This window comes from Abramis brama (genome assembly GCF_963993115.1).
Source record: "Abramis brama genome assembly, chromosome: 6".
Classification (NCBI taxonomy): domain Eukaryota; kingdom Metazoa; phylum Chordata; class Actinopteri; order Cypriniformes; family Leuciscidae; genus Abramis; species Abramis brama.
In genome coordinates, this window is record NC_139968.1 from 29,314,159 (window position 1) to 29,337,940 (window position 23,782).

Here is a 23,782-nt window from a genome sequence, read left to right on the forward strand (position 1 = left end):
AGGGCGAGCTGCCAAAACTCCTTGGCAAAGCTCAGGATGTCGTGGTTCTCCTGAGCCACGAGGATGAATTTGAGGTGTTCATCCATTACCTTGGTCGGTCAATCTGTCAGGCTTCTGGGTGGCTGATGAAGTAGGAGGCGAACACGAAGATGAAGGATCAAAGGTTTTAATTCTCAATAACAACGGTACACGGAACAGGGAGCGTGTGCTCAGGAACAGACTACCTAACATTAAACAAACCTAACATAAACATTGACCGACAAGTGATGAGTGAACAGAAGGAACTTAAATACGCAGACAGATGAACACAAGACAGGTGATGCAGATGATGAACAGGCGGGTAATGAAGGGAGTGAGTTCAGGTGTGGAAACAAGGAGGATTCTGGGAACTGTAGTGCAGACAGGACGATGACAGACGGTGAATGTGACACCCGGGATCTCATCTGTGTACACCTCCCACTGTATGCGTAGGACACACAACATCATGAGAGACCAGTCCCATCCAGCACACTGCTTGTTCCGCCTGCTACCATCGGGCAGGAGGTAAAGCTCTCTTCAAGCCATAACCACCAGAATGGCCAACAGCCTCTACCCCCAGGCAGTTAGACCGCTGAATAAGCACCATTCCCTTCTCCACCCTCCACTCACTTAATCTACTCACTTAATATCATCCAATGACTGTGAACTGGACTTTGTATTGATGCAACACACACAATTATACAAATTTCCCTGGTTACTAGAGACTCTTCACCTCATATACCCTTTTTCATTGTTTGTTATGTCTCTATGCCCTGTTTACAAAATGTGCTATTGTAAATCTCACTTAATCCATCTATTATGCATACTATTCAACAATTGCAATAACTGTGTACTGGACTTTGCATTGCTGCAGCACACACAACTATACACCAATATACACTAGTGATTCCTCGCCTCATATAACATTTTTCTTGTTGTGAATCGCTTTGCCCTGTTTACAAATACGCTATTGTTGATCTCTTGCACTGTCTCTTGATGCTCTAATGTAATCTCGTTGTATCATTGCAATGACAATAAATGAAATATTATTGTGGTCTGCAGCACCCCTTTTCACCTACAGTAACCAAACTTTATACAGTTATAGAGATCTGATAGGGACTGTGGATTGTTTTAAGCAAGCTCTCATTTTTTAACTGCTGCTCCAAAAGCCATAATAGAATTCACACCAACCTTTTTCAACATAATGATGTCAAGACAATAAGGATGCTAAATTGCGAGCAGATTTTTGATACCTCTAACATTTTGGCCGTGGCGAGGCAACATATTTGTGGAAGAAAAATGGAAACAGGAAGTGTGTTATAACTTCTGCAAACATTGACTGATTTTCATGAAACTTTAGCAGACTATTTGTTGTAGGAGGCCGATACCATTGATGTGACTATTGTGAGTCAAAGTTATAGTGCCACCAACTGGCAGAAGGAAGTGTGTCACTATTTTTAAAAGATTCACTTCAAACTTCGTCAGAATACTGTCAAGACACGGCAGATGTAGACCTGCAAAAGGATTCTTGATATTTTAAATACTGTTAAATGCATAAAACTTTAATGTTTTTTAGGGTGTACATAAGGCTCTTGGCATGCTTCAAATTGCATTAAAATTGTATATACACATCATATAGTTGTCGGCCAGTAGACAAGGGCAAAGCCTTAGAAAAAGGTGTGGAGGAGGGGCAATTTTTGACGAAAGTCTACAGTCACCAAACTCGGTTCATATATTGTTCTCTTCAAGGTGGCTAACTTTCTTGTCCGTAAATGTGGATTTTTTTGAAAAATCAGGCTCTGTATTTTTAATTACTTCTCGTGGGGAATTCTTATGATTAGCACCAATCTTTCCAAACATGATGCCAAGACATTGATGATGCAACACTGAGAACGGATATTGGATATCTCGAATGATGTTGCCATGGTGAGGAATTAAATGAATGACCAAAACGAGAAACAGGAAGAGTCTCATATCTCGACATAATCCTTTTCCATTCACCCAGTTTAAATGCATATTGCCAGTCGTGCACAGTCTTCCTAAAGCCTCCGGGGTGGCGGTGGCAACAGGGCTTAGGCCCGTCATCGCTGCTTGCAGCTGTATTTTGTGTTGGACTAAGTAAATAAGTTATATGACATGTTGCTTGTCGAAGTGAAAAAAAAAGGTTTTGAACTTCACTTTTTTCTGTCAAAACTCTGTCAATAAAGCTTAAAGGATTAGATCACTTTAAAATGAAAATTACCCCATGATTTACTACTTACTCTCAAACCATCCTAGGTGTTTATGACTTTCTTCTTTCTGATAAACACAGTCTGAGTAGTATAAGTATTAATAAACATCCTCATGCTTCCCAGCTTTATAATGGTACTGCCATTGGGGCACACCATTTTGAAGCTCAAAAAAGTGCATCCATCCATCATTAACGGACTCCACATGTATCTGGGGGGTTAATAAAGGCCTTCTAAAGCGAGGCGATGCTTTTGTGTAAGACAAATATCCATATTTAGCACAATATAAAGTAAAGAATCTAGCTTCCGCCAGACAGCTTTCCTTTTTCAACTTACGGAAAAAACGTAACTGACTTATGACGTTGGAGGTAGCATAAGCATTTTGAACTGCGAAAGGAGTTACACTTTCTTCGTAAGTTGAATATGTAAGGCGGTCTGGCGGAAGCTAGATATGTTACTTTATAACATTTTTAATATAGATAATTTTCTCACAAAAAAAAATGAATTTGCTTCGGAAGGCCTGTATTATCCTTTTTCCATTTATTTTAAAGTGAACTAATGCTTTAATGAGAATTTCTTTTCCACATTTAGTTGTGGATGTATCAAAGGTAAATGAAGCTCTCTTTAATACCACAAAGTGAAATTTACTCACCTCAGTGTACAGTTTGAGTTACGTATCACATCTCTGAGCTGCTTTGAGCCTCTTATAGTATTGTTTTTCAGATCAAGTTCATGTAAAAACTGCAGTGCTTTTGTGTTTGTCAAAGACTGAGTTAAAGAAGAAACATCGGTAATGCCACAGCTTTTTAGACTAGAAAGAGACAAACAAGAAGACAGAATCACAAAACAAATCATAATGAATAATTGTAAAAAAAAAAAATAATAATAATAATATTATATATATATATATATATATAGTATGAAATTGGACCGATTTAAACTGTGATAAAGCATTATGATGTTCCTCACCTCAATCTCTCCAGTTTACAGTGTGAATCCTTAAGTACGTCACATAAGTGCTTCACTCCTGTGTTTCTAATTTGATTCCCACTGAGGTCCAGCTCTCTCAGGTGTGATGGGTTTGATTTCAGAGCTGATGTCAGGACGAGACACTGTTTCTCTGTAATACTGCATTCAAACAGACTGAAGGCAGAAAGTTAAATGCATCATGTTACATTATTTTTTGGACTTGTCACTTCTATCTGGTTTTACACCAAATGTGTCATATTTCAGCATATGAAACTATTTTATAACCACCAAGTTTCAAATGCTTCAGAGTTTAATGTTCTTTATACTGAAACACATGCTGAACAATCAGTAGCCAATAGCTAATTTTCTAACATGATATTTCAATCCTTCTTTTACTGAGGAAATGCCAGAAGAAGCAGCACTATATAGGATGTAACTTGTGTCTGTTGTCTTAAAATAAACTAAAGAGTAAACTTTAATCACACAGTATCTCCTTTACAGTATAATGATACTAACTGTAGTTTCTCCAGTTTGCATTGTGGGTTCATCAGTAGATCACTGAGGTTTTCCACTCCAGATTCTCCTAGTTCATTCTCACTCAGGTTCAGCTCTCTCAGGTGTGATGGGTTTGATTTCAGAGCTGAAGTCACAGCAGAACAACCTTCACCTGTCATTGTACAGCCTCTTAACCTACATATAGAGAAACAAGAAAAAGCATCCGTTTCATTCTGTTTCATTTAAATAACAAAAGTTTTTTCTTCTTCTATGTGAATGTCACTGACCTCAATCCCTCCAATCTACAGTGTGAATCCTTCAGTGCATCACATAAGTGATTCACGCCTGTGTTTGTTATTTCATTACTATTGAGGTCCAGCTCTTTAAGGTAAGATGGGTTTGATTCCAGAGCTGAAGTCAGACTGAGACACTGAGTCTCTGTGATACTGCATTCATACAGACTAAAGACAAAAAGAGAAAAGATAATAGTTCAGATCCATGTTAAGTTCAAGTGTGAGTAAATACACACTGAATCTGCTCTACAGTATAATGTTACTAACTGTAGTTTTTCCAGTTTGCATTGTGGGTTCATCAGTAGATCACTGAGGTTTTTCACTCCAGAGTCTCCTAGTTTATTCCCGCTCAGGTCCAGTTCTCTCAGGTGTGATGGGTTTGATTTCAGAGCTGAAGTCACAGCAGAACAACCTTCGTCTGTCATATCACAGCAGCTCAATCTAAAAGGAAACAGCAAAAGAGCATTAGAAAGAGAGCATAAAATAAGACAGAAAAAAACTATTTATTTAAAGCCACAAAATGTATTTTTGTTTAAAATCAAGTCAAATCACCTTTATTTCTATAGTGCTTTTTATAATAAAGATTGTGTCTTAAATATTGAGTGTTTTTCTTTTTTTCTTTTTGAAAAATCATTTTAAATCTTGTATGTGAATGCTACTGACCTCAATCTCTCCAGTGCACAGTGTGAATCCTTAAGTGTGTCACATAAGTGTTTCACTCCTGTGCTTTTAATTTGATTCCCACTGAGGTCCACCCCTTTCAGGTGCGATGGGTTTGATTTCAGAGCTGAAGTCAGGATGAGACACTGTTTCTCTGTTATACTACAATTCCACAGACTGAAGACAAAAAGAAAAAGAAAATAGGTCAGACCACTTAAGGTTTTGGAAAATAATTTGTCATGTCTGACAGTAATTTGTCATTCTAAAGGTATTACAAATACCACAAGTTATGACAAAAAATGTGAAGAAACATTATTTGCGTTAATATTTTTGCAGACAAACGTTGCAATTATCTTTTATTTTTCTAACATTGTCTATATTATCTATAGTATATCTATTATTAAGTTTTTGTTTTGTTTTTTTTAGCAGTGTTTAGTACAAGCCGTGGATGAAATGCGTGTCCTGTCAGGCTTCCAAAAATCAAATTCAATTTTGATTATGTATATAAAGCATTTCAGTGGAGAAGAATAGTAAGTGAAAACCAAAAGTGAATGATAGAGACCGTCAAACACTAAGAAGGATTGTGCCCAAACAACACAGAACTAGTGCAGCTAAGTGACAGCAAACCTCAATATTCACTTTTCCACAAAAACTGATAGAGATCTTCACAAAGATGAACGAGATGAACCATGAATTGCTAAAACTTTAATCACTATATGAATGCTAAAATGTGAAAAAGATGGAGTTATGTTGATAGAAACCTGACCAGTTAAATAGCCAACCATCTAACCAAGCTGTATTCATGCTACCGTAACTCTTCCACAGTTTTCACAGTCAAAAAAATGCGAATTGCTTCTGACAGTAGACAATATGTGCTTTTTTGACAATGTTTTGCTTATTACAATAATTTCTTGCTTTCCATCACCAAATGACGGCTGCTTTCCAGGAGAGCGGGAAGGAAGGAGTTGAATGGAAATATATGGAGTGCAGCACTTTAGGGAGTTTTGGATTGCATAAAAAAAGAAACAAACAAAAACATGGCGAAGAAGGAGTAACACAGCAGAAGAGGCGATTGGGATGATTTTTGATGAGACTGTTTGGCAAGTGGTGTGTGCATGTGTGCATATATGAAAAAAAAAAGTCTCCTGAATGAAAACGGTGCAACCCAGAGTCACAAAAAATGCGTACATTTGTATTATAGCTTAAGTTTAAAGAGTTAGATTCTTTCATTCATGATTTTTATTTTATTTTCTTCAAAATATAATCAGAAAATGTATTCCTGTATTTTGTCTATTTAATTTTTTTTTTTTTTTTTTTTTTTTACAAATTCACCACACACACTATGGAAAGCCAAGGCTGACTAAATAATAATTAATGAATACATAAATAAATATAAGAAGAAATGTAAAAAACAAAAATAAATGAGAATTTATACTTTTATTACCTAATTTATGTGTAATTGCATAATTAATTGATTTCCATATTTATTTATGCATATATGCATTTATTTATAATTTTTTTTACATTTATTTATTGCTAAATTGCTTCCCCTGTGTGCTAATGAAAGGGTGTGTAGCAAATAAATGTATAAATAAATAAATATATACATACATAAGAGGAAATAAATAAAAGTGAATATAAATGTTGAAAAAATACAATTATATTTATATTATATTATATATTACATAAATAAGGAAATAAAAGTATAAAAGTATAAAGTGTAAATAAATACTCATTTATTTATTTACTTTTTAACATTTCTTCATATATTTATTGTTTGTATTTATTTTTTATTATTGAGTCAGCTTTGGCTTTCCATAAAATACTAATGGTCCATGACTGTAATTTATTGAAAGCCATTTGTTTTCTGAAAAAAATTACACCTTGCACTACAAGATAGCACACTGTTAGAATGTTACAGTAAAAAAAAAAAAACCCTGTATTTGCACATAAACTAAATTTAACAGTAATGTATTTTACCAGCTGAAAGTTTTTTTTTTGTTTGACTCAGTGTTTACAGTTCTAAGCCCGTCTATTGGTCCAATAAGGGTTTCCAATAATATGGGGAAGGTTTCTCTGCGTATTACTTGTCTTTCCTTTTCCGCAACACAACAAGATTAAATAAAATAAATTTTCTTACATGTATTGACTCGTTATTTCCATCCGACTCCATAAATGAAAAAGATTTAATGATGTCTGGGTATCATTAAAAGTGAACGAATATTTGATTATTCTTTTTTAACTCTTTAATTATATTTTACCGGCCTAGATCAGGAAGCTATATCACTTTGAGGTCCTTGAATCTCTCTCGCAAGGTCTCACGATACAATTTCGTCAGTTAGAGTCATCAAAACAGAGGTAATTGGCGAAATATCTGAGATTTGCCGCATTCACACGTACACAATCAAAGATACTTTAATAACCCCTTGGAATGCCTCCTCTTGAACTTAATTCAATCGTTTTACTTCAGTAGAGGTTTTGGCCACCATTAAAAGACGTTAGTCGATCAACTTCTTGTATAGTTACTTCTTGTACATACTTAACATTGCATAGATTTTCAGTGTATTTTAGGTGAAGAGGAGAAGGGGGATGAAGGGGGAGATGGTGAGTATGAAGTGTGAGCTGCACTGTGTGCTGCGTCTCGGATGTTCCTCTTACATATGCAAAAGTTCAAATGTTAATTCTCAGGAGAGCCTTTTGCTTCCATGAGGCGTCGATCAGACTTACTGGCACACACCTTACACAGTTCAGCTGTTTTTACTCCATTACTTATTTGAGGAGTTATTTAAGCTCTGGAAGTAAACCATTATTCTCTCTCTAGTCACTGAAATAATTATTGAGTCAGGATCAAACTGACTTGATGACTTGATGAAAACCCCCGTTTTAGGCTGGTTATTTACATTTAGGAGTTGGAAAATATCTAAAAAAATTGGCATGTAAAGCTGTGGAAAAGTGGGAGTGTAGAGGGTGGGAAGAGGGGAGACAACAACCAATAAAACACAGACCTGAAACGCACTCATTATACAGGGTCCGTGTACTTTTGCGTCCATTCCTTTTTCCTTTTTTAACTCGTAATTGAAAAACGAAAAACATGCTTTCTTCTTTATTCGTTTTTAGACTGGTAAATACAATGTTTATTTAATTGAAAATCAAAATAATTGACAAAACTTTTTTTCTGTTTGACAAAAATGCGAAATTTTGATTTCTACATTTTATTTACGTTGACCCCGGAACATTTGGTCCATGTACTTTTGTGTCCATTCCTTTTTCCTTTTTTAACCTGTAATTGAAAAACTAAAAATGAATGGTTGTTGTATTTTTAAAATGTTGCTTGGGGTCTAACTACTGTATCATTACTAGTAGTCATGTAACCTGTTAAATTATGTAAGATACTCACTTGAATGTGTTGAGTTGACAATGTTTATCCTGCAGCAGAGCAGCGATCTGATTCACTCTTGTGTCTCCTAGTTTATTTAAACTCAGATTCAGCTCTCTCAGGAGTAACGGGTTTTTACCCTCAATTTCTCTCACATACTGGCAGGCTTCATTTGCAGCAGGACCCAAAAACCTGCGGAAGGGAATTTAAAGCAGGATCCAATTCAGTGTGCATTGCATTACAAAACATGTTAAGATTGTTTGTAATAACAAATTCTAGTTACTTTTAACAGTTTTACGTTAAATATAAAAATAAGTAATTTTTTGAAAACAGTCACAATTAAATCAAAGAAAATTAGCATTACTACAAACTACAAAAAAGGAACCAGAGACGCCCCACAAAGCAAAGACACAAGTTCACTAGATCATGATTCTCAAAAATGGACAGTGAAATTAGTGTCTCAAGATCTTTCTAGCTTTTAAGCAGGAGATGAGAAATTTAGCATAGGGACTTGCTTGTGACAGCTAAGCATTCATAGTGACTTCACTAATTGATCTTTTGAAGCTGGCTCTTCCTATCGTTATGGAGCAAAATTCACCAAGCGCTGGATTGTTCATCCACTAATAGGGAACATGATCTGTGTTTAGTTTTACTTTACTGATGTCTGTGTTGATACAACAGTAATCCTATATGAAAGGAAGTTCTCATTTACTATAGTAACCCTCATTCCCTGAAGGAGGGGACAAAGACTTGGGAGACTTGGTCTCACTTGGGAGCCCCAATCACCTCTGAGTAGTAAAGAAAAGGCCAATGAGAATTGTCCAGTGGAATTTGCATGGCCTGCCACTCCTTCATACATACAGGCATATAAGGTTTATGCTAAGGACCCGAGACAGTATCCTGGCATTCAGCGAGCAGTTCAAGGTTGTGAAGCACAAGGCTTAATCCCCAGAGATGTTCTCAGTGGTAATGAAGATCAGCTGTTTGCACAAAGATCTGTTTTGGGTTTCATCAAACACAACCACTACAAAAATTAAATCGCTGTGATTAATAGGATTACAATGAAACAAGTTCTACCAGCTGGTGAACCATCTCACAAACTTAAGTCTGAAGTCTACTTTGTATGCAGGAACATGGTTGAGGAGATAATCACTCCAGCAGAGATAGTAAAAGTTTTTCAGCCAGACTTTGTTTAAAGGAATAAGGAGGAATTCCCGACCTTACAACACCTGAGGTTTTGGTAAAGTTAAACGGAGGCATTAAGCAATTACAAGATGAGCACTATCAGATACCATTGCTCTTTAAGGGTGAAAGACCAGACTAGCCAAAAAACAAACCTTGTCCAGCAACAAACCTTGTGTGTCTTAGCCCTGCAAGATTTCAGAATACTTCTCTGAATGAGCATCTACTGATTGGGCCTGATCTCACAAATACCCTTGTTAGAGCCTTGTGTCATTTCAGAAAAGGACAGTTATTCATTAGGTGTGATATGGAGAGTATGTTCCACCAGTGTTATATTTCCCTAAAGGATCGAGAAAACATCAGGTTCCTATGGTAGGAAGTAGGTAACATGGAAGCCCCACTATCAGTCTATGAAAATAAAAAATTCCACTTTTTCAGAGCAGCTTCCTCGACTGGATTTGAGAACTTCGGGCTCAAATACCTTGGATCCACAAGGTGATGGTAAGGCACAGTGAAGATCATACAACCTAATTTTGATGTTGACGATGGCTTGGCAAGTGTGAACAGAGGCAACCCAGCTTGTAAAGGAAGCCAGGGATCTCAGCAGTACTGGGAAGATCCGTTTGCACAAATTCATCACCAACAGCAAGAAGGTGATCACCACAATTCCAAAGGAGGAATGTACTGAAGGTGCGACTGACTTGATCTGTTATTTAGGTGAACCTAAAGTAAACCTAAGTGCTAGTTACTAGTAAAGGAAAATCCTTTCACTAAAAGTGAAAAGATCTGTCTACAATTGATTCCACTTTTGATCCTCTTGGATTTGTCACTCCATTCTATTTGAAAAAAAAAAAAAAAAAAAAAAAAAAAACTACAAAGAATGTGTCACAATCAGATGCACTGTAAAAAATTTCTAACCCTCCCAAATCAAAAAATTCAAGTGACCAATAACATCTACATTTTTCAATTGGCCAAGTGAAATTCTGTAAATTATAAAATTAAATTTACAGATTTTCACTTGGGCCAATTGAAATTTACAGAATTTCACTGATGCCATTACTCTGATGCCACTGTGTCAGGTTATGGAGTATGTCCATACCTCAGGACAGTGACCAGGTCTGGAGAAGTCTACTACAATCTTGTTATGGGTAAAGCTAGGGTTGCCCCAACAGAGGTAACTGCAATCCCCCACCTGGAGCTATCCGCTGCAGTGGTCAGTACAATAACTGGTGATTTACTCAAAATATTATTAGAATTAGATGCCATTCATGAATAATACTGGACAAACTCCAAGGTTTAGTTATATTAACAATGATGCAAGATGGTAACATGCATTTGTAGCCAATCGAATGCAGCAGATCAGAACAAGCACTGAACCTAGTCAATGGACATACTGTATGTTGCATTATATCAAAACCATGCTGACCATGCCTCTTGTAGGCTAACTGTAAAGGAACTCATGGGATCGAACTGATTTACTGGTCCAAGATTCTTATGGCAAAGAGAACCCTCCCTAAGGAGGACATTAAGAAAGGCGAGATTAATGATGGAGACCTCGAGCTCAAAAGGGCACAAGTTCTTACAACCAAGGCAAAGGAAGAGAGATCTCTGTCAGTTCGCCTGCCAAAGTTTTCGGAATGGAATAGGGCAGTGAAAGCCATAGCAAGACTCAAACGTTGTGCAAGAAGTGCTGGTTTGGTAGAAATATCCAACTAATCCACAATGCCTTTAATCCGTACAGTCCAAGAAGAAGTGTTCAGTGATAAAATCAAGTCTCTAAGACAAGGGAAGTTAATTCTAATCAGTTCAACAAGCTGTACAAGTTAAGACAATTTATCAAGGACCATGGTATGGGAAGAAAATTGAGACAGGCAGAGCTTCACCCTCATGTCAAGCATCTGGCCATTCTTCCAAAAGGGCATCATGTATCTCATCTATTCCGTGAAAAGGTGCAAAATAAAGGTTGTGGCATGACCATCAATGAAATCCGCTCCAATACTATTGGGATTTTGGGATGTAGTAGTGAAGTGTCATCTTTTATCTACAAATGCATTAAGTTTAGGAAGCTAAGGAAATCCAATCAGGAGCAGAGGACAGCTAACCTGCCACCAGAAAGGATGGAAGCTACCCCTCCACTTTCTTATACTGGTGTGGACTGCTTTGGACTGTTAAAATGTGTATGTATGAAGTAAAGGCGATCGTAAATAGTCAACCATTGACCTCAGAACACATCAATGATCTTGTGGGTCCAGAACCATTGATTCCAAATAATAAACAAGTCCACTATCAATGCACCACCTACTGGCGAGTTTGTAAGGGAGGATCTCTATCTTAAGAAAAGATGGAAGAGAGTTCAGTTTCTGGCAAATGAGTTTTGGACCAGGTGGAGTAAGGCAGCTACCTAGAAAGACCCATACACAAAACAGTGTTACTACTTAAAGTTGATTGAAGAGTTACGTTTTATAAGAGTGTTTTAACTGCACATGCTTAACATGTACAAAATACTTACCCCCTGAATGTTAATAAGATTATGCTGAGTTACTTGAGTATTCCCTCAAAGCTTTCTGTCTATAATGTTTATTTCCACTAGATCAGTGGTTCTCAACCTTTTTTGGACCCATTCATTATCCAGGACCCTTTGATTTGACTGAACAGTGGAAATATTATCATAGTTTCCCAGAAAGCAAATAAAGTCATCTTAAGTACCATTTAGCCTATATATCAGTGTACATCAGTCTTAACGAAATGCAACGGTTACAATGCAACAGCAATGGTAATTTTGTGGCTTATCACAAATAGCAGCCAATTAGCTAGGAGCAGCAAAAAAATGCAACGGTTACATGTTTGACATTCAAAATTTAATTAACAGCAGCCAAAAATGTAAAAGTTTTACCTTTTAAATAGAATATAGTTTAATTAATTTTAAAATTTGTCGCCAGAATGAATAGGAACATGATTTATTGAAAATATTTGAAAATATAAGTGGTTCTTAAGTCAATACTTTTTCCATTCCTCTGCTGCATGTATTAAAATATTTGTCGAGACTAACTTTAAGTTGTTTTGAGAAAGCCGGAACAGATAGTTTGAAGGAGTGATTCTAGCCACCACCGGATTGTTGTCAGCGTGAAACACATTTTTGAGCACGTGAATGCTGATTCTTGTCAACGCTGGATTCTAGTCAGTGCTTGAGCACTGGTCTATAACTGGAAAAATAATCGCTGCAAACGAAAAGATACATATAGCTTACATGTCACATTAAACTGGCAGATTTTAGAATTTTGTAGGCAATTATTATAAAAAAATATAATAAATAATAATATAATAAATGTATAATTGTGTGAAATGTATTATGAAAATTGGCTAGCAATTTCGACAAGCAAATACCAAGAAATAGGTTGCAGCAGTTTATCTTTCGACTACACTTGCAAAATCCCCGATGGGATTGAGCTCGAATAGCTTCAGCATCAGCGACTTTTTATTGTATGAAATCGCTGTCAAGCAAAAGGAGATGCAGCCTTTCGAAAGACCCTCCAATCATCACGCAGAAGCCCGGAGTCCAGGCCAGCCCACTCCTCCATTCATCCCCAGAGACGCAGAGCGTTCATGGGCGGGACATAATCGCAGCATTTATCCAATGACCGTCTTGTTCAAAGCAGCCCCATTGAAGTCAACGGACGCTGGGCTTCAACAGGGAAATGACACTCGTGATACTCGTCTCTTACTCACACTACGTGATAGTAAGAGATGGAAATCGAGTCAGCCGACCTGCTAAATGTAACTGATTCTGAACGAACTCGTCTTTAAGATTAACGTTTTCTAACGCATTTTTAGTCAATAAAATGTTTAAACAACAGTACATATTTGACCATTAATTTTTTTTTTAATTATAGGGGAAGCCAAACTTCCCTTGCAGTCTTAAAGAAATCCCCACCGGTCGAAAAAAACCTCAGCCTTCACGTTGTGACAAAGGGCGACATAAAATAATTCACATGCATATTATTTATTTGTATTATTTCATCATGTCCCACCTCAGTGTCTTCAGATGACAGTTTCGATCCTGTAGTAAATCATCGAGCTCCTTCACTCCTGATTGTCCAGGATCATTTCCTGTGAGATCCAGCTCTATCAGGTGTGAAGGGTTTGATCTCAGAGCTGAAGCCAGAGCTTTATAACCTTCTTCAGTGATACTGCAGTATGAAAGTCTACAGCAACGATTTTTGGGAAAAAACAAATCTATTTTAAAATTAATATCTGTGAACGTGTGTTTTACATCGTAAAACCTTAAATTACACTTTATTTATTTTCTCTTCTGTTCAGCAAAGGTCTGGTCTGGTCAGTCATTTTACCTTTGAATAAAAGTGAACAATATGGTATAATGGTTCATTAAACTCACCTGAGTCTCTCCAGTGTGCAGTTTGTATTTTCTAATGCGATCTGGAGTTTCTTCACTCCTGAATCCTGCAGATTATTGTTGCTCATGTCAAGCTCTTTCAGACTGGAGTTTGATCTCAGGACTGTAGCGAGAGCTGAACAGCTTTCCTCTGTTAGACCACAATTACGCAGCCTAAAATGATCAACATGAGAGGGAGAAATTATACATACAATGTACTTGAACTAACTTTTAATGAATGTGCACTAAATAAAGCTAAGAAAATGCACCAGTGGATGTACGTCCTTAGGAAACTATATGATTTTAGATTAGACAGACACATTCTTGTAATGTTTTATAAAAGTGTCCTCCAGAGTGTTCTGTCCTTTGGCCTTATCTGTGTGTGTAGCAACATGCATGTTAAGGACCAAAAGAGACTGCAGTGCATGATCAAGATGGCCAGTAAGATCATCGGTCTTGACCAGGTGTTGGCAGCTCAGATGTACAATGATCTTATCTTAAAAAAGATTGATCAAATCCTCAATGACCCCACTCACCCTCTCCATCATAAATTTATGAGTAATAGGTCAACTGGTAGAATTTTACAACAGAGAATTAGAACAGAAAGGTACAATAAATCATTTGTACCTACAGTGATCAGAATGTATAATGATCAAGCACACCAGTAAACATATATAAAAAGAAATAACAAGCGTGTGGCAAGCACGACGAGGGTTGGAGAGAGCGGCACGAGGCCGGTGGCGTGATTACTGATGAGTGACACCTGTGCGACGCACCGGTCCCGTACCGTCGTCGCTCCCCCTTTGTAGTTCTGCTTCTCCATGAGAGATACGAGACCGGTGTGTTGTGCAGGTGTTGCTCGTAATCAGTAATCACGCCACCGGCCTCGTGCCATGCTCTCCAACCCTCGCCGTGCTCGCCACACTGTCATTGTTATTTCTTTTTATGTATGTTTACTGGTTTGACTGTGGTGTCTATGTATAATAATAATAATAATAATGAACAAAATACTCACTGGAGTGTGTTGAGTTTACAGTGTTTATCCAACAGTAGAGCAGCGATCTGATCCACTCCTGTGTCTCCTAGTTCATGTTCACTCAGATTCAGCTCTCTCAGAAGTAACGGGTTTTTACCCACAATTCCTCTAACATACTGACAGGCTTCATCTGCAGCAGGACCCAAAAACCTGGAGAAAGAGGAAATACATTGACATTACCTTCCATACATTTTATTTCCATAAACTTGTGAAAGGGCTGTTAATAAGCTCATTTATTCAAGCTTTTATAAACACATTTGACAATTTCAGCTAAAATTGGTTTAAGACAATTGAACAATATTTAAAAAAACACTCACCTCAGTGTCTTCAGTTGACAGTTTGGATCCTGTAGTAAATCATTGAGCTCCTTCACTCCTGATTGTCCAGGATCATTTCCTGTGAGATCCAGCTCTATCAGGTGTGAAGGGTTTGATCTCAGAGCTGAAGCCAGAGCTTTATAACCTTCTTCTGTGATACTGCAGTCTGAAAGTCTACAGAAAAGAGCTCTTATAATATTTATATTAGTGACCATGTTTTATTTCGTAAAACCTCAAATACGCTTTATTTTCTCTTCTGGTCAGAGAAGGTCTGATCTGGTCTTTTCGTTTTCTTTAGTTTACTACAGCAATTTTAACTTTGAAAACAAGATAACAATATTATAAAGACCACTCACCTGAGTTTCTCCAGTGTGCACTTTGTATTTTCTAATGCGATCTGGAGTTTCTTCACTCCTGAATCCTGCAGATTATTGTTGCTCATGTCAAGCTCTTTCAGACTGGAGTTTGATCTCAGGACTGTAGCGAGAGCTGAACAGCTTTCCTCTGTTAGACCACAATTACACAGCCTAAAATGAACAACAGGAGGAGAATTTACAAATACGAAATACTTGATGCCACTATTAGGTGATTCCTGAGAACTGATCTGGGTCATCTGATTTATTTAAGATATTTAAATTTGTAATAAAAACAAAACTAAAAATACTCACTGGAGTATGTTGAGTTGACAGTGTTTATCCTGCAGTAGAGCAGCGATCTGATTCACTCCTGTGTCTCCTAGTTCACGTTCACTCAGATTCAGCTCTCTCAGGAGTAACGGGTTTTTACTAACAATTTCTCTAACATACTGACAGGCTTCATCAGCAGCAGGACCCAAAACCCTGGAGACAGTGGAAATACATTGATATATTTTATTTTCACAAGCTTGTGAAACAGCTTGTAATAATTTTTAAACATTTAATTAGAGTAATTTTTTGACAGTTTATTTATATTTCATCTAAAACGGGCTTAAAACTACTGAACATTATTTACTTTAATAACACTCACCTCAGTGTCTTCAGTTGACAGTTCTGATCCTGTAGTAAATCATTAAGCTCCTTCATTCCTGATTGTCCAGGATCATTTCCTGTGAGATCCAGCTCTATCAGGTGTGAAGGGTTTGATCTCAGAGCTGAAGCCAGAGCTTTATAACCTTCTTCTGTGATACTGCAGTCTGAGAGTCTATAGAAAAGAGGTTTTGAAGTAAATCTGTCATAAAAGTAATATTAGTGAACACTGTATAAAACCTCAGATTCACTTAATTTACTCTCTCTTCTGATGTTTACTCTCTCTTCTGGTCAGAAATTTCTGGTCTGGTAAGAGGCGGGTTTCGTTACGTTACCCAGTTTCATTACGTCACTTCGTGTTATTGCTGCTGCACGGTTTGAGTTTGGAGCGCCGACAATTTGATTCTTAATCCTTGATTTCCTCTTTATACCAGTTTTCTAAAGTAATATTTTTCTGCTTTTACAGCGGGTGAACATAGAGAGAACTGTGACTTTGTATTGGTCATTTCTGAAATACTTAGACAATAAGCTCCGATATCAGAACACTTTAAATTGTAATATGGACTCATGCACTTTCTGTAAAGCTGCTTTGAAATTATGTGTATTGTGAAAAGCGCTATACAAATAAATGTGAATTGAACAGAATAATTTCTTTTAATTTTCCTTAGTGTACAGTACTACAGTTATTTTAAATTTGAACAAAAGAGAACAATATTACTAAAATTAAACAATGGTTCATTAAACTCACATGAGTTTCTCTAGTGAGCAGTTTGTATTTTCTAATCCTTTCTGTAGTTCTTCCACTCCTGAATCCTGAAGATTATTGTTACTCATGTCAAGCTCTTTCAGACTGGAGTTTGATCTCAGGACTGTAGCGAGAGCTGAACAGCTTTCCTCTGTTAGACCACAAATACGCAGTCTAAAATGATGAACATGAGAAGGAGAACTTACAAACACAAAGTACTTGACACTAATATTCAGTGATGAATAGAGAATATTGTGTTTTGGTCACTTGAGTTATTTAAGATACTTTAAATGTATAATAATAATGAACAAAATACTCACTGGAGTGTGTTGAGTTTACAGTGTTTATCCAACAGTAGAACAGCGATCTGATTCACTCGTGTGTCTCCTAGTTCATGTTCACTCAGATTCAGCTCTCTCAGGAGTAACGGGTTTTTACCCACAATTCCTCTAACATACTGACAGGCTTCATTTGCATCAGGACCCAAAAACCTGGAGAGAGAATAAGTACATTAACATTACCAGCTATAAGGCTTTTTTCACAAGCTTGTCAAAGACTCTGGCAATTTTCAACTACAATTTCAACTAAAAATGTTTTAAAACCATTGCACTTTAATTTTAAGAAAACTCACCTCAGTGTCTTCAGTTGACAGTTTGGATCCTGTAGTAAATCATCGAGCTCCTTCAGCCCTGATTGTCCAGGATCATTTCCTGTGAGATCCAGCTCTATCAGGTGTGAAGGGTTTGATCTCAGAGCTGAAGCCAGAGCTTTATAACCTTCTTCTGTGATACTGCAGTCTGAAAGTCTAGAAAAAGGACATTTAAAAAAAGAAAATAAAAAAATTATCAAATTAATATAAATTAAAATTGGTTTTAAATTGTAAAGATGTCAAATGCATTTTAATATTTATAATGTTAACAAAAGAGGATTTTATGGTATTAAAATCAAACAATTGTTTCTCTTCTGGTCAGACGGGGGGTGGTGATGGGGTGTTGACAGAAATATGTATTTTCATTTTTTGTTTTGTTTACTACAGTCATTCTAACTTTGAACAAAAGAGAAAAATATTATTAAAATCAAACAATGGTTCATTGAACTCACCTGAGTTTCTCCAGTGTGCAGTTTGTATTTTCTAATCCGTCCTGGAGTTTCTTCACTCCTAAATCCTGCAGATTATTGTTGCTCATGTCAAGCTCTTTCAGACTGGAGTTTGATCTCAGGACTGTAGCGAGAGCTGAACAGCTTTCCTCTGTTAGACCACAATTACGCAGCCTAAAATGATGAACATGAGAGAGACAATTTAATTTACAAACAAAAAGTACTTGATGCTAACATATACAATAATAAAAGAACACAATATTCACATCAGTGTGTTTAGTTTGCAGTGTTTATCTTGCAGCAAAGGAACAAGATTCTTCAGGTTTGAGTCTCCTAGTTCACGATCACTCAGATTCAGCTCTCTCAGGAGTAACAGGTTTTTACCCACAATTCCTCTCACATACTGACAGACTTCATCTGCAGCAGGACCCAAAAACCTGAAGAAAGAGGAAATACATTGACATTACCTGCCATACATTTTATTTTCACAAACTTGTGAAAGGGCTGTTTATAAGCACAAAGCTTTTATAAACATATTAGATAGTTTCAGCTAAAATTGATTTAAGACAATTGAATAATATTTAAAAAAACACTCACCTCAGTGTCTTCAGTTGACAGTTTGGATCCTGTAGTAAATCATCGAGCTCCTTCACTCCTGATTGTCCAGGATCATTTCCTGTGAGATCCAGCTCTATCAGGTGTGAAGGGTTTGATCTCAGAGCTGAAGCCAGAGCTTTATATCCTTCTTCAGTAATGCTGCAGTTTGAAAGTCTACAGAAAAGAGGTTTAAAATAACAAAATCTCTTATAATATTTATATTAGTGACCGGGTTTTATTTCGTAAAACCTCAAATACACTTTATTTTCTCTTCTGGTCAGAGAAGGTCTGATCTGGTGACAAAAGCATGTCTTTTCGTTTTCTTTAGTTTACTACAGTAATTTTAACTTTGAACACAAGAGAACAATATTATTAAGACCACTCACCTGAGTTTCTCCAGTGTGCACTTTGTATTTTCTAATGCGATCTGGAGTTTCTTCACTCCTGAATCCTGAAGATTATTGTTGCTCATGTCAAGCTCTTTCAGACTGGAGTTTGATCTCAGGACTGTAGCGAGAGCTGAACAGCTTTCCTCTGTTAGACCACAATTACACAGCCTAAAATGAACAACAGGAGGAGAATTTACAAACACGAAATACTTGATGCCTTATTAGGTGATTCCTGAGAACTGATCTGGGTCATCTGATTTATTTAAGATATTTAAATGTTTAATGAATACAAAACTAAAAATACTCACATCAGTATGCTGAGTTGACAGTGTTTATCCTGCAGAAAAGCAGCGATCTGATTCACTCCTGTGTCTCCTAGTTCACATTCACTCAGATTCAGCTCTCTCAGGAGTAACGGGTTTTTACTAACAATTTCTCTAACATACTGACAGGCTTCATCTGCAGCAGGACCCAAAACCCTGGAGACAGTAGAAATACATTGATATATTTTATTTTCACAAGCTTGTGAAACGGCTTTTAATCATTTTTTATCTTAATTACAGGCTGATCTTGAATCTACCCTTTCTGTCAAAGATACTAGAAAAGGCAGTATCTTCACAACTATGTTCCTTTTTAGAAAGAAATGATATCTGCGAGGATTTTCAGTCAGGATTTAGACCATATATAGTACCGAAACAGCTCTCATTAGAGTCACAAATGATTTGCTCTTATCATCCGATCGTGGTTGTATCTCTCTATTGGTGTTACTCCATCTTAGTGCTGCATTTGACAATATTGACCACAACATTCTTTCAAATAGATTTGAAAATTATGTTGGCATTAGTGGAATTGCATTAGCATGGTTTAAATCATACTTATCTGACCGTTATCAGTTTGTAGCAGTAGATAAAGAGATGTCTTATCGAATTTCAGTATGGCGTACCACAAGGCTCAGTACTAGGACCGCTGCTGTTCACTCTGTACATGCTACCATTAGGGGATATCATTAGGAAGCATGGAATTAGCTTTCACTGTTTATGCCGATGATACCCAGCTCTATATTTCTTCACAACCTAACGAAAACTACCAATTCACAAAATTAACGGAATGCATAGCTGATATAAAAAATTGGATGACTAGTAATTTCCTACTACTAAATTCTGAAACAAAAGAGATTCTAATTATTGGACAAAAAACTTCCTCACATAATAACCTAGAATACTGTCTAAAACTTGATGGCTGCTCTGATAAGTCTTCGTTGTCGGTTAGGAACCTGGGTGTGCTCTTTGATACCAATCTTATTTGAAAGTCACGTGTCTAGTATCAGTAAAACCACATTTTTCCATCTTAAAAATATATCTAAATTACGCCATATGCTCTCATTGACAAATGCGGAACAATTAGTTCATGCATTCATGACCTCAAGGCTAGATTATTGTAATGCTCTACTGGGTGGTTGCCCTGCACGCTTAATAAACAAACTACAGCTTGTCTAAATGCAGCAGCTCGAGATCTTACCAGAACCAGGAAGTATGACCATATTAGCCCCGTTCTGTCAACACTGCATTGGCTCCCTATTAAACACTGTATACATTTTAAAATATTGCTGATTACTTACAAAGCACTAAATGGTTTAGCTCCACAGTACTTCAGCGAGCTCTTAACATATTATAGTCCTTCATGTCTACTGCGATCTCAAAATTCCGGCCAATTGATAATACCTAGAATATCAAAATCGACTGCTGGTGGTAGATCCTTTTCCTATTTAGCATCAAAACTTTGAAACAGTCTTCCTACCATTGTTACCATTCCTACCATTCCTACGCTAATTTTAGTGTTTTTGTTTATCCCAAGGTTTTCCCGCAGCCTGCCGGATCTAGGCTGTATCCAGATCTGATGAAGGATCTGTGCCTGGACCCGATGTCATAGCGGGGTGCTAAAGTGCCAACTAGTTTCTCCTTATGGAGGATCCCTTTACGACTCTACAGATAAAGCGTTGTCAGGTAAATTCGGTTCTCGTATATACCCCGAAGTGATAAAATTCTATATCAAAAATGTTAAGGCCAGACAAGTAGTTTTTTAAGGCTTGGTTTGTAGGGAATTACAAACCTGCACACATATTAAAACGCGTATACCAATAAATAGACTGAACTCGTAATACGCATGGGCACGCCATCAGCGTTTTCACAGGTTTCACGTTTAAAGTCACGTTTCCTGTTAAAACGGTGTCGTGTTAGCAGCCCCTAAGTTAATAACTAACGATCATTGCTACGGAAGTGAATCAATCACATTAACTTTAGCTGGAAAATAACTTTATTCAAGAACTGCTATAAAGCTAAAACAATCTCTGTTACTTTAAACTATCCTTGTATCTCTGTAAAGCCGCTTTGGAACAATCTACATTGTTAAAAGCGCAATATAAATAAAGACTTGACTTGACTTTTACAGTATTTTTTTGACAGTTAATTTTTATTTAATCTAAAACGGGCTTAAGACTACTAAACATTGTTTACTTCAAAAACACTCACCTCAGTGTCTTCAGTTGATAGTTCTGATCCTGTAGTAAATCATTGAGCTCCTTCACTCCTGATTGTCCAGGATCATTTCCTGTGAGATCCAGCTCTATCAGGTGTGAAGGGTTTGATCTCAGAGCTGAAGCCAGAGCTTTATAACCTTCTTCTGTGATACTGCAGTTCGAAAGTCTACAGAAAAGAGGTTTTGAAGTAAATCTATCATAAAAGTAATATTAGTGAGCATTTTATAATTTATTCTCTCAGAGACGTTCTGGTCAGAGAAGTTCTGGTCTGGTGACAGGTGGGTTTCGTTACGTCACCCAGTTTCATTATGTCACTTCGTGTTGTTGCTGCCGCACGGTTTGAGTATGGAGCTCTGACAATTTGATTCTTAATCCTCGATTTCTTCTTTATACCAGTTTTATAAAGTAATATTTTTCTGCTTTTACAGCGGGAGAACATAGAGAGAACTGTGACTTTGTATATGTACATTTCTGAAATATTTAGACAATAAGCTCCGATATCAGAACACTCTAAATTGTAATATGGACTCATGCACTTTCTGTAAAGCTGCTTTGAAATGATGTGTATTGTGAAAAGCGCTATACAAATAAATGTGAATTGAACGGAATAATTTATTTTCATTTTCCTTAGTGCACAGTTCTACAGTTATTTTTTAGTTTGAACAAAAGAGAACAATATTACTAAAATTAAACAATGGATCATTAAACTCACATGAGTTTCTCCAGTGAGCAGTTTGTATTTTCTAATCCGTCCTGGAGTTTCTTCACTCCTGAATCCTGCAGATTATTGTTGCTCATGTCAAGCTCTTTCAGACTGGAGTTTGATCTCAGGACTGTAGCGAGAGCTGAACAGCTTTTCTCTGTTAGACCACAATCACACAGCCTAAAATGATGAACATGAGAATGAGAACTTACAAACACAAAGTACTTGATTCCAATATTCAGTGACAACTAGAGAATATTGTTTCTTGGTCACTTGAGTTATTTAAGATACTTTAAATGTATAATAATAATAATGAACAAAATACTCACTGGAGTGTGTTGAGTTTACAGTGTTTATCCAACAGTAGAGCAGCGATCTGATTCACTCGTGTGTCTCCTAGTTCATGTTCACTCAGATTCAGCTCTCTCAGGAGTAACGGGTTTTTACCCACAATTCCTCTAACATACTGACAGGCTTCATCTGCATCAGGACCCAAAAACCTGGAGAGAAAATAAGTACATTAACTTTACCTGCTATACGACTTTTTTTCACAAGTTTGTCAAAGACTTTTTGGCAATTTTCAACTTCAATTTCAACTAAAAATGTTTTAAAACCATTGCACTTTAATTTTAAGAAAACTCACCTCAGTGTCTTCAGCTGACAGTTTGGATCCTGTAGTAAATCATTGAGCTTCTTCACTCCTGATTGTCCAGGATCATTTCCTGTGAGATCCAGCTCTATCAGGTGTGAAGGGTTTGATATCAGAGCTGAAGCCAGAGCTTTATAACCTTCTTCTGTGATACTGCAGTCTGAAAGTCTAGAAAAAGGATATTTAAAAAAATATATAAAAACTTATCAAATTAATATAAATTATTATTATTTTTAAATTGTTAAGATGTCAAATGCATTTTAATATTTATAATGTTAACAAAAGAGGATTTTATGGTATTAAAATCAAACGATGGTTTCTCTTCTGGTAATAGGGGTGGTGATGACGGGGTGTTGACAGAAACATGTATTTTCATTTTTTTGTTTTGTTTACTACAGTCATTCTAACTTTGAACAAAAGAGAACAATATTATTAAAATCAAACAATGGTTTGCTAAACTCACCTGAGTTTTTCCAGTGTGCATTTTGTATTTTCTAATCCGTCCTGGAGTTTCTTCACTCCTGAATCCTGCAGATTATTGTTGCTGATGTCAAGCTCTCTCAGATTGGAGTTTAATCTCAGGACTGTAGCGAGAGCTGAACAGCTTTCCTCTGTTAGACCACAATTACGCAGCCTAAAATGATGAACATGAGGGAGAAATTGTAAACACAATGTGCTTGTTGCCAATATTAAGTGATTACAGAGGATTAATGTATGTTGGTCACTTATTCTAGCTACTTTAAATGTAAAATAAGAAATGAACAAAATAGTCACATCAGTTTGTTGAGTTTACAGTGTTTATCCTGCAGTAGAGCAGATATCTGATTCACTTGTGAGTCTCCTAGTTTATGGTCACTCAGATTCAGCTCTCTCAGGAATAATGGGTTTTTACCCTCAATTCCAATCACATACTGACAGGCTTCATCTGCAGCATGACCCAAAAACCTGGAGAAAGAGGAAATACATTGACATTATATGCCATAAAAAAAGTGTTCACAAGCTTGTGAAAGGGGTTGTAATAAATGCAAATCTTTTCTAACCATCTTTGACAGTTTCAGCTAAAATTGGTTTATGACAATTGAACATTGTTTTAAAAA

General features: G+C 36.7%; 1 protein-coding gene across 1 annotated transcript in view; it reads right to left on the reverse strand.

Annotated features, from left to right (window-relative positions):
* Window positions 1-23,782, reverse strand: part of LOC311085624 (uncharacterized protein) — a 65,567-nt gene that overhangs the window by 4,462 nt on the left and 37,323 nt on the right. The window contains exons 16-43 of the mRNA XM_084118157.1: window positions 23,460-23,630; window positions 23,149-23,319; window positions 22,680-22,853; window positions 22,366-22,536; window positions 22,046-22,216; window positions 21,326-21,499; window positions 19,106-19,276; window positions 18,795-18,965; window positions 18,409-18,582; window positions 18,078-18,248; window positions 17,815-17,985; window positions 17,345-17,518; window positions 17,034-17,204; window positions 16,717-16,887; window positions 15,970-16,143; window positions 15,633-15,803; window positions 15,321-15,491; window positions 14,965-15,138; window positions 14,627-14,797; window positions 13,615-13,785; window positions 13,250-13,423; window positions 8,061-8,231; window positions 4,667-4,840; window positions 4,271-4,444; window positions 3,998-4,171; window positions 3,732-3,905; window positions 3,216-3,389; window positions 2,899-3,057 (exon numbers count right to left, since the gene is read on the reverse strand). Of these exons, the coding sequence (XP_083974283.1) occupies window positions 2,899-3,057; window positions 3,216-3,389; window positions 3,732-3,905; window positions 3,998-4,171; window positions 4,271-4,444; window positions 4,667-4,840; window positions 8,061-8,231; window positions 13,250-13,423; window positions 13,615-13,785; window positions 14,627-14,797; window positions 14,965-15,138; window positions 15,321-15,491; window positions 15,633-15,803; window positions 15,970-16,143; window positions 16,717-16,887; window positions 17,034-17,204; window positions 17,345-17,518; window positions 17,815-17,985; window positions 18,078-18,248; window positions 18,409-18,582; window positions 18,795-18,965; window positions 19,106-19,276; window positions 21,326-21,499; window positions 22,046-22,216; window positions 22,366-22,536; window positions 22,680-22,853; window positions 23,149-23,319; window positions 23,460-23,630 (4,812 nt within the window). The remainder of the gene's footprint in view (window positions 1-2,898; window positions 3,058-3,215; window positions 3,390-3,731; window positions 3,906-3,997; window positions 4,172-4,270; window positions 4,445-4,666; window positions 4,841-8,060; window positions 8,232-13,249; window positions 13,424-13,614; window positions 13,786-14,626; window positions 14,798-14,964; window positions 15,139-15,320; window positions 15,492-15,632; window positions 15,804-15,969; window positions 16,144-16,716; window positions 16,888-17,033; window positions 17,205-17,344; window positions 17,519-17,814; window positions 17,986-18,077; window positions 18,249-18,408; window positions 18,583-18,794; window positions 18,966-19,105; window positions 19,277-21,325; window positions 21,500-22,045; window positions 22,217-22,365; window positions 22,537-22,679; window positions 22,854-23,148; window positions 23,320-23,459; window positions 23,631-23,782) is intronic.